Here is an 11575-nt window from a genome sequence, read left to right on the forward strand (position 1 = left end):
AATTTTTTTTCTTCCGTATGAACTCTTAACACTTATCTACCATGATATTGAGATTGCTTATTAAAAATCTCTGCAGGGATTCTAACTTTGGCCTCCATTCTCCACCTCAACCCAGCTTTAAAAAAAAAAAGGTAGAAGGGGGCTTCACAGGCAATTGAAAAGTATTTCTTTAGTAGACATAGAACTTCCTGAATCTTCTGGTATGCAGTTTATCTTGTGTATTGGTCTGTCTTTAATAATAAAAATAGACAGGGATAGAGATACAAGTTTCTTTCTATAAGTAAAAGCTCTAATCTTAGGGAAAGGTCCTGCACTGCCTTAAGCAAAGCTATTGCTAGGAACCCACATTGCATTCTGGTCCAGTTTCCTTTCCTTGTGGGCCAACAGATATTCTTGGCAGGAGTTTTGAAAACATCAGGGCTGTGTCAGGCAAGATGTCCTGTATATCTGGGCCTCCCAGGATTTAGATTTAAGATAATTTGGGGGTTCATCCAGCTTAACCTCTGGCCAGTGAGCACACTATTGCAGATGCCCCCATAGTGCTTTATCCTTTAACTGAAAAGTTTTAATTATAATATTTACAAAAGACACTCAGCTAGTTTTTCTGCTCTTCATCTGCAGCAAGATCTTGTTCTAATCCAAGTACTAGAAATGCACCAAAATTGGCGTGCAGGGAATAACAGGGTTCTTAAGTGGATCCTTTCCTTCATTTGGGCTCAAGGCATAGAAGCCTTGGCCTTCTTCGCACATCTTTCCACAGTACCTATTTTAGTGGTGGAGATAGTTTGATTCCCATCCCTAACTGACCTGAGTGGGGAAAAAACAACTTCAGTTCTCCTAACATTCAGATTTTAAAGCAGCTCACGTGTTTGGTTTGCACTGATAAATGGCAGCAATCAAAGCCCCTTCCTTTTTCCCAGCTCCCACAGTCCTGATAGCCCTTTCAAGATGGACATGGATGGTCATCAACGCAAAGTAGTAACCACTGTCAACACTAATTTTGCTGCTGCTGGGCTTCTTCTGGAGGCTCCAGCACAGAAAACAGAGGAGTCCTCTGGGTCTCAGAGTTCATGAAATTGGTCAGGATGGCAGTGGGTGTTGCCATGGCCCCGGCTGCTCTATGCACTTACAACCCCCCGGCCAGGATCTCTTCATTCAGCTACTTTCAGAGCTCCAGGTCTAATATTTCATACTCATGGCAATAACATTGACCCGTTAACAGAAGGGCTTCTTGTAAAAAGTTAGAATTGAGCGTAAATATGTGCAAGGCACTGGACTGAGCAGTTCACTGGTACTATGTTGAATTTGCACAATAACTCCATGATGCAGCTGCTTTTGTTACCTTCTTACAGAATAATCAATTGAGGATCAGAGGTTGACAGGTTGGCCCTAGGTCAACCTGTAGGTATGTGGCAGAGCTGGGATTCAAGCCCAGGTGTGTGTGATTCCAGAGCCAAGTTCCAAATCACTACGCTTCCATATTTATTCCTTCTGATGAGTACATAGGTATAAGACCTAGTGGGCAAAACGGGACTTGAGGAGAAAGAAGGTTTGTACTTGAAGTGATTTATGGAAATTAAATAGCATATAAAAACTCACAGGCTTTGGAATCAACCTTGTATTTGAATCCTCTGCCACTGGATCATTGACCTTGGGCAAGTTACTTGGACTGTCCACCACACAGGTTTGTCATGAGCATTAAATGAGATGAATGTTAAAGCAATAAGCACATCATAGGCGTCTCCCCTAGATAAAACCGAAATATGTGAGATTTTTCATGGGTCACTTTAAATTCATCCATGTATCAAGATTGTCTTTTATCTTATAATTACATTTATTTATTTGGTAAAAAGCATACATAGTAAAATTTACCATATTAATCATTTTAACTGTACAGTTCAGTACTGTTAAATATATTTACATTGTTATGAAACAGACCTCCAGAAATTCTTCATCCTGCAGAACTGAAACTTTATACCTAGTAAACAGTAACCACCCTTTTCCTGAACTTCCCCCAGCTCCTGGTAACCACCATTCTGCTTTCTATTTCTATGAATTTGACTATGTTAGATACCTCATATAAGTAGAATCACACAGCATTTGTGGCTTTATGACTAGCTTATTTTACTTAGCATACTGTCCTCAAGCATTCATCCATATTGTACCACATAACAGGATTTCTTTCCTTTTTAAAGCTGCAGAGCATTCTATTATATGTATATACCACATTTTGTTTATCCATTTATCAATGGACATTTAGAGTGTTTTGTTTATCCATTTATCAATGGACATTTGGAGTGCTTCCACTTCTTGGCCACTGTAAATAGTGCTGCTATGAACGTGGTTGTGCAAATATCTCTTCAAGACCCTGCTTGCAATTCTTTTGGATACATACTCAGAAATGGAATTACTAGCTCATATGATAGTTCTGTTTTTAATTTTTTGAGGAGCTCTTATGCTGTTTTCATAGCAGTTGCACCATTTTACAATCTCACCAATAGTGTGCAGACATTTGTTTTTCTTAACCGCCAGAGATTTTATATAAAAGCTAAGTGTGCGGGCTTCCCTGGTGGCGCAGTGGTTGAGAGTCCACCTGCTGATGCAGGGGACACGGGTTCGTGCTGCAGAGCGGCTGGGCCCGTGAGCCATGGCCGCTGAGCCTGCACGTCTGGAGCCTGTGCTCCGCAACGGAAGAGGCCACAACAGTGAGAGGCCCGCGTACTGCAAAACAAACAAACAAAAAAAGCTAAGTGTGTGATATATGTTAGCGGCTATCTTTTCTTTATGATGTCATCAATGGTAAATTCATTAAAAGGAGAAACAGTGCTCATAATTCTTAAATGTAATGAATAAAATCAAGCTTGCTGTTTTTTAAGAATTAAAAAGTTAAATTTAAAATTTAAATTCATTATAAGTCAAAGGAAACCACAATTACATCAGTCGTTCCCTCTTTGACTTGTTCTTAATTACAGAGATAAGCCAGAGAATTCAGACAGCTCACCCTTCTGGGAGGCAAGTAATGCTGCACTACCTGTTACCGTGGATGAACAACATCGAGTTGGTGGATTTAAAACCGTTGCCCACAGCAAGGCGACATGATGAAGATGAAGATGATTCCTTAAAAGACCGAGAACTTATGGTGACTAGCCGGCGCTGGTTACGAGGAGAAGGCTGGGGATCCCCACAAGCCACTGCCATGGTTTTGAATAATCTGATGTACATGACCGCAAAGGTAACATGGTTTTTGTATTTGCAGTTGCTGGACAGAATTACCAAGTTAGGAGTAAACAGGTTAGAAATAGACAAAGAGATTAGATGATCCTGTGGTAACCAAACAAGTATGTGTTATCAGTAAGTTCCTTTCTTTAAAAAACTTCTCATTAGATATAAAATATCTTCTTTTTGGTGGGGGGAAGCTAAAATCATATGTGCTTAATGATACTTGTGTTCAGATTTGTTGAAAGAAATGATTGTTCCTCTAAAGTGTGGAAAAGATTAAAGCTGTCTGTAAAAGCATTATTTTCTATTATTTCATGACATGGCAAGTTTGATATTGAAAAGACAGCCGTTACTAAAGTCTGTGCTGTGTTTTCTGCCTCTAGTATGGTGATGAGCTGGCCTGGTCGGAGGTGGAGAATGTGTGGACCACACTCGCAGATGGCTGGCCAAAAAACCTGAAAATAATTTTGCACTTTTTGATCAGCATTTGTGGAGTGAATAGTGAACCAAGCCTCTTGCCTTACGTATGTGTTCAAGTTCATTTACTTTTTATTTATTTTTTTAATATATATATTTACCCAGTGTCTTGTGATGTCAGAGTCTGGGCAGCAGTAGACCAGCAGAGGCAAAGCAGGGGCCAAGATGAGGAAAATCAGGAAATAGCACATGGATTTATCCATTGATTCATTTAACAGATATCATCTGGCTTTGCGACAGGCTAGGTGTTCTTCTAGGTTCTGATGGATGCTACAGATTTTATTCTTTGAACCTATACCTAATTTATTTAATGAATAAATCAGTAATAAAGTACAGTCATGGTAAGGGCTACAGAGGAAAATTGCAGAGTCCTGAGAGTGGATAACTTTGGAATCACCACTGTCTGGGACGATTAGAGATGATACTGGAGAGAAAGTGATATGGAAGTGGAGAGATGTTAGTAGTTTTTCCTATCAGGGGCTGGCATTGGGATATTGGAGCAGGATGGGAAGTGAGAGCTCAGTGCCTATGGAATCGTGCCGTAAGGCTTCTAGAAGCAAGGAGAAGCATGATAAGAGATATACAGTGAAGAATATGTCTTTGCCTTCTAGAGGGAAAGCAGTACTTAAATCTGCTCAGGTTAAGAGAACAGCGTGAAACTATCAAACATGAAGGTTAAACTGAATATACACACATGCACGCAAACACACACGTGTATATGTAGATATAGCTATCAGTGACATGGTAGCATCTCCTTAAAGTATGTCCACAGAAGACTAGCTCTGCAGAATGTTGCTCTGAAGGTTCTTATGGATCCTACTTTAAACGAACCAGTTAACTTGAATCCTGAAAGCACTGTTCTGAAGGCATGTCACAAGATTAACCTTCAGTGAGAAGCACTTAGAGAAAGGTGGGTGTTTGGTACCAAGCAACACCATCACACTACCTCTTGACCTCACGTCCTAATACTCTCCCTCAGGCCCCCTGCCCTTGAGCCACGCTGACTCCGCTCGCTGTCCTGCTTTCACACCAGGCATCCCGCCCTGGGGCCTTGGTACTTACTTTCCTCTCTCTCTCCCAGACAGCTACATTGCTCACTGCTGCACCTCCTTCAGACGTTTCCTCAAATGTCAGTTCTCACTTGATACTTTTGCTGGTCATCTTGTCTAAAACTGCAAATGCCCTGCCCCCCACCCATAAGCTCTTCTTTTCCTTTCCCTGTTTCATTGATTTTCCTAGCACTTATCATCAAACTTGTTATATATTTTACCTCTTTGGCTCATAACTTTTGCCTCAATCAGCCCAGTGGATTGTCAGCTCCTTAAGAGCAGGAATTTTGGTCTGCTTAGTTCATTGCCTTCTTGCCAGAGCCTGGACTAGTGCCTGACACATAGAATCTTCCCCTTAATCAGACGAATGAATGAGTGAGTCGGGGTTGGCACTAGAAACAGGCATGAAGCTATAATTCTAAGAAGCCAAGATGAAGTTCAGGGCATAGCCATTTGCCAGAAATTTTAAAAGAGCTACTTTTAATGATAATAATAATAATAATAATTTCTTAATTGTCATTTCTTAAGCACTACTTAGAGACCAGGCACGATATAAGCACTTCATCTCCATTACTTAATTTCCGGAAGAAATCTATGGCCTTGCTAAGATTACTGCAGTTTTACAGATGAATAAAATAAGGTGGAAAGAAGAGTAATTTCCTCAAAGCCGCACAGCCATTTAGCTCTGTCTTCATGGAGCTGGAATTCCAACCCAGAGCTGTTGGTGAAAAGTCAGTGAAAGCTTCTTGGACAGGCAGTGAAGCTGGAGCGGGGATGGGGCTTGAAGACCTGACAGGATTAGAGTCAGGAGTGTCAACTCAGATGACCTGGGTCAGAGCAAAGGCACAGAGGAAGAAACGTACTTGACGTTTCCTGGGTCAGAGGAGACTGGACTTGGGAACAGAGAATTAGCAAATAGTTAGAACAGCTCGGAGAGCTCAAGAGCTGTGTGGAGGACGGTCAGTTATCATTAGGGAGCTGTTATCAGATTTTTGGTATGATGTGATAAAGCATGTTGTAAGATTTGTCTGGGGGTCATCTAATAAGACAGAGCTTCTCACACGTCTGTATGCACGTGAGTCGTCTGGGGATCTTGTTCTGGTTCTGAGTCTGGAGGTGAGGGTGAGGCCTGAGATTCTGTATTTCTAGCAAGCTCAGATGACGCTGCATCTTCTACGAGGACCTCATTTTGAGTAGTAAGGATTAAAGTAGAGACAAAAAAGAGAGATTGCTTACTCACCGATCAGCCCATTTCAATAATACATATTCCTAAAATATACCTATAAAGCATACTACTGAAAAGTTTTTTTCAGTTATTTAACTCGTACTGTGTACTAGGGCTTTTTAAAGTGCTTTATAAATTTTAATTTACTTAATCCTAACAACCCTATGAAGTAGGTGACATTGTCCCTAATTGCAGAAGAGAAAACTGAGGGGAATGTTCCAGATCGCCTAGCTAGTAAAAGTTACATCTACAATCCAATCCAGACTGTGTCGTTGGAGTTCTAGTTTAGTTCTAGATTCTCACTCTTAGTCAACACTCTATACTGCTGGTTGAATATAGAGAACGGGGAAGGCAGAATAAATGATGAATCCTGGGTTTGAAGGCTGGCTGAATAAAAATATGAGGAAAATCTTAGGATGATATTAATTGAAAGTTTCCATTGAAAGAGAAACTGATTTAAAGAAAGGCAAGTTATCTGTTGCTTTTCTAAGAAAACCCCAGAAAGGTAAAAGAAGTAGATAACGTTATGGACACCATTAAACAGTACATTTAGGTCATCCTAATTAGATGCAATGTTGAGGGTTAGAGGGAAGGCAGGGCAGTACGTATAAAGCTGATTAATATCTGACTGCTAGTCAGTGTCTATTCAAACTAGGATTGTGCTCATCCATCTACCACTTAAAGTTGAACTTACTCTGATAAAATTTGTCTCAAGACAAGTTTGTGAGATAAAAATTGTGCTTTTTCTTATCCGAACAATTTCTTTTGTGACAGGTGAAGAAAGTTATTGTATATTTAGGTAGAGACAAAACAATGCAGTTGCTAGAAGAACTGGTGAGTGAACTGCAGCTGACCGACCCTGTCAGTTCAGGCGTCACTCACATGGATAATCCCCCATATTACCGCATCACTTCCAGCTGTAAAATCCCTTCTGTCACCTCAGGTGAGAAGTCGTTTAAAACTGACTACTTTGTATAAAAAGAGCAGCTTTCCATAACTGTTCATTTTAGCAAGCGTTTGCTTTAAATATCGTCATAAAGAAAACAAGCAAACATGAATCATATATCTAATTAACCGGACAAAACTTTGTAAATCCTCATATGAGTAAAGAAGTTTGACAGTGTAAGGATTCGTAATGTGATAAAGGGAAACATACTTACATACTTATTTAGAACTGGAATATACATTTATATATCTCTATACAACAGATGCTTTCTTAAAATGACTGTAGTTAGTATGTAAATATAGAAAATGCTCACTTATTGAAAATTACTGTGTAATTTCATATTATAACTATTTGGGCATATATTATACATAGTGTCCAATCACACGAGTGTATATACTTTTATGTATACCCATATACTTATTGTAATATTTCGAGTTGAAGAAACTACATTGCTGTGGGAATAACTTTCATTGAAAATATAATATCTGGGCTATTGTAGGTTAAGTTTCTATGAATTTCTTTGCCATTCAGTTTATATTAAATGTTTTTGTGATGTTAATAACATTGTATAATTAGAAATCTCTCATACTATATAATTTATTTTTGTCATCTATTTTCATCTTTTTGTTATATTTTCCAAGAGGTTTCTAATAATGCTTCTGTTGAATTTTTCATATCTGCTAGAATGTTTTTAATTCCAAAGAGAGGTTTTTTTAATTAGAATTTTTTTAGGAGCGTCCTATTCATGTTTCATGGTTGGACTATCTTCTGTATATTTGATAAAATTTTCTACCAGTGAAAGTTCCTATTTTCTTTATATTGCTGTGTTTTTGTTTTGGTTTGTCTTAGTAAAAGCTTTCCTCAAAAGCCTACAAATTCTGGATCTGTCTTTTCATGAATAGTTCACTTAACAGGCATATTAAAAAGTTGATTGGATGTTCTGTAGGTATATATGGAACTTATTTTGTCATTTGTTGTATGATGATTTCGTAGATAGAAGTATACATAGGTCTTTTCTCTTGCAGTAATCAGATTCCCCAGAGAAAACTCTTCTAGTCCTCTGCCTAGAGTAGAAGGTGTAGGTGTAGGTGTGTGTGTGTGTGTGTGTGTGTGTATACCAATACATATAATCCATACATACACACACTTGCACAGTCTTCAAGCCTTCTGGTAGCCCAGTGATGTAAGAAGGTTGCCGGGGGATCCAATGGCAAATTTATGTATGTATGTATGTATGTTTTCACTTAGTCTTCGTATCCTCAGTAAAGTACTTCCTCCTTCACCTGTATATGGTGTGCCCTAGTCCAGAAATCCTCTGATTTACTCACATCAGAAGAGACTTCTGGAAGTGAGGAGAGAGAGCTACCCAGTTACAGGAGGCAGAGGGGTAGATCTTGGGAACCAGCTACTTATGAAAGAGATTTTCAACCATTCTTGCCTTTTTTTTTTTTTTTTTTGCGGTACGCGGGCCTCTCACTGTTGTGGCCTCTCCCGTTGCGGAGCACAGGCTCCGGATGCGCAGGCTGAGAGGCCATGGCTCACGGGCCCAGCCGCTCCGCGGCATGTGGGATCTTCCCAGACCGGGGCATGTACCCATGTCCCCTGCATCGGCAGGTGGACTCTCAACCCCGGCACCACCAGGGGAGCCCCATTCTTGCCATTTTTAGCACCTCCTTCAACCCCTACTTCCAGAGGTACTTGAAGCCACTAATTCCTGACCTTTTGGAGGTTCAGCAGTATAGATACGGAAGCTTCTTGTTTCCTCCACTAACAGCTCTGGATTCAGCCTTCTTAACACTTGATTACTTCCTGTCCATTTGTTTTCCAGTATCCATAATTTTGTTGCTGTTGTCTCCTTACCCTCTTGGTTGTTAAGAGTACATTCCTTTTTAAAAATCACCTTCTCATTTTAGTGGAGTTTTGACATCTATAATTTGAAATCTTTTGTTCTTATTGAGCTATCCTAGGTTTTAAATTCATAGATACTGTTTTGTTTATGATTACAGGAACTACTTCTAGTAGCAATACAATGGTAGCTCCCATGGACGGCAATCCCGATAATAAGCCCATAAAAGAGAATATTGAAGAGAGGTAAGTACTTCTCTGTTCTTCATTAGCCTGTCAGCTTGACGTATACAGATTATCATCAGCATAAATGATAATTTCTGCATTGGAATGTATATTTCATCGTGTTAAAATTCTAGTGAGGAAATATATTTCCATATTGGAAATTTTCCACATTGACTATTTTAACATTAAAGATGCTGGCATGCTAGATTTTTTAATATGCGCTAATGGATGAATAGGTAGAGTATGGTCAGTCACTTTTTGTGTGGCTACATTTTTAAACTTTTCTAAATGGATATTTACTCTGCCTGTTTTATATGGAATAGGTTTCATCAGCACATTATTATCACAACAATTTAAGAAAAATCTTCAGGTAGAAATAATTGACTTCAAAGCTTAAGCTTTTGAATTGTAATGTGGAAATTAATATATATCATAGTAAACTTTAGTATTTTGTGTACTGTGTTCTTTTTTAAGCAAAGAAAGTGAAACATAGAGTACAAATACCACTTTACCATGAACTGTGACTAACTCAGTGATCATTCCCATAGCTATGTGCACCTAGACATCTACAGTGGACTAAACAGTCATTTAAATCGTCAACATCACAGACTAGAATCTCGATACAGTAGCAGCTCTGGAGGATCTTATGAAGAAGAAAAAAGTAATACATTCCAAATGTTTTTTTTTTAATAACTGCGATGGCAAGGTGTATTATCATTATATTAATGTTAATAAATATATTCTTCCCGGAAGTTGTTTTTAAGAAGGGTATTTAACTGCCACTAGTGGTGTTCCAACATAATCTGAAATGTCTTGATTTTAAGAAGCAACATTAAGTGGGGGAAATATGTTTCAAAAGCACAGGTTCCCTGTAGATAAATCAAAAGGAACATAAGAATTCGTTCTCAAGAAGCATCATAGAACAGGCATTGACCAACAGGCTGCTTTTTTGAACAGATTTGAACTTTCGTGGGATTCACGTTTTACTAAAACGTTCTCCCTTGCAATTGCAAAATGAATAATGTGTCCGAGTCTCATTATAACACTAAGGTAGGGTAGAATAGAAGCACAAGCCTTCAGATTGGAAGGGACCCTGAAGATGATCTGGTCCAATCTCCTCATTTTGCACACGATGGAACTGAGGCCCAGAGAGGTTAAGTGACTTACCCATGTCACACAGAACTCACATTTCCTGATGGCCTTTCTTACTGCACCCTGCAGCCCCACTGTGGTAGAGCAGATTTCCTTTGAAGATGGGTTTGTACTGGCCCTATCTCAGGAAATTTAGAACTGAGTAACTTACCAGAAGGCCCTTGTTACAAGGCAGCTTTACCTATAATGTGGTCTCATAGCTTGGACATCAACTGTGGAATCATGATGAAATGCTCATGTAGTTTTGCTATGATTTAAAGGATGGAACCTGAATTGATATCTCTTTTCTCTCTCTGATTTGCTTAATCTGATAAGATTTGTACCCATGTCTACCTAGCAAACATATGTCCAAATAGTGGGAAAATCTTTTTATCACTTTCCAATGCTATAAATAGTTGGTGTTTTACTAGAGTTTGCTTATATTGGCGGAAAGTAGATGGTGTAGACAATGAGATCATTTTATTTTGATAGGTGATTCAATGCCACTTTATTCTAATTGGCGACTGAAAGTGATGGAGCATAATCAAGGAGAGCCACTACCCTTCCCACCAGCTGGAGGCTGCTGGTCACCACTGGTGGATTACTTGCCTGAAACGTCATCACCTGGATTACCTCTTCACAGGTGGACCACAGTGTCATTCCTATTTCATATGAGCCAAACCACTGTCTAACACTTCCAGCTTTCTTTACGCTGACAACACAGAACATAAGAAACCTTCTTTCTTTTGATACTGCAACAAATTCGATCCGTGCGTTTAGATTTTAAGAAATCTAAAAACTCACACTTCTCACTGTTTACAATTAGTATTACTAAATCTAATTCTGCTGCTGCTGCTTTTCTGGGTGTCTGGCATAGTTACTTGACCTTTCTGGGACCCAGTTACTACATCTGAAAAATATTATTTTCCGGTAGTAGGCACTATTATTTTGAATTGAGTTAAGCTGATTTCTATTTAGCAAAAATCACAATAGAACAGTTACTGCATTCTTTCGAAATGTATTATTGTACCAAACATGTACTGAACACCTACTATGTGGCAAGCAGTGTGCTAGGCCTTAGGGTTGAAGATGAAGAAAATATGGGCCTTGACTTCAAGGAGCCCTTAGCCAGATAGGTTTTTTCTAAAGCTATCACGTAACAGTTTCTTCAGCTGTATTTCTTTTCTTCTTTTATTCTTGAGAAATTGTATTTTTTCCATAAAAGACAATATTAAAATCTTCAAGTAATTTGCATAAGATTTTCTCTAGGTTTACTCTAGTGACACATGAATAATGCTCTTGTTTGTCATAGGTGTAACATAGCCGTCATCCTTTTGACGGATCTCATTATCGATCATAGTGTGAAGGTGGAATGGGGAAGCTACCTCCATCTTCTTCTTCATGCAGTCTTTATAGGTAATACATATTCGGCGCTAATTCCTTCATTTTATATTTTTG

At 38.9% G+C, this 11575-nt stretch overlaps 1 protein-coding gene across 7 annotated transcripts in view; it reads left to right on the forward strand.

Annotated features, from left to right (window-relative positions):
• Positions 1 to 11575, forward strand: part of FRYL (FRY like transcription coactivator) — a 244266-nt gene that overhangs the window by 177017 nt on the left and 55674 nt on the right. For all 7 annotated transcript variants that reach the window (XM_024746667.1, XM_024746666.1, XM_024746671.1 and 4 more), the window contains 7 exons: positions 2973 to 3232; positions 3603 to 3743; positions 6745 to 6913; positions 8923 to 9007; positions 9535 to 9647; positions 10610 to 10760; positions 11430 to 11533. In XM_024746667.1, coding sequence (XP_024602435.1) covers positions 2973 to 3232; positions 3603 to 3743; positions 6745 to 6913; positions 8923 to 9007; positions 9535 to 9647; positions 10610 to 10760; positions 11430 to 11533 — 1023 coding nt within the window. The remainder of the gene's footprint in view (positions 1 to 2972; positions 3233 to 3602; positions 3744 to 6744; positions 6914 to 8922; positions 9008 to 9534; positions 9648 to 10609; positions 10761 to 11429; positions 11534 to 11575) is intronic.

Source organism: Neophocaena asiaeorientalis, unplaced genomic scaffold, assembly GCF_003031525.2.
Source record: "Neophocaena asiaeorientalis asiaeorientalis breed wild unplaced genomic scaffold, Neophocaena_asiaeorientalis_V1.1 scaffold19, whole genome shotgun sequence".
In the NCBI taxonomy this organism is placed as follows: Eukaryota; Metazoa; Chordata; class Mammalia; order Artiodactyla; family Phocoenidae; genus Neophocaena; species Neophocaena asiaeorientalis.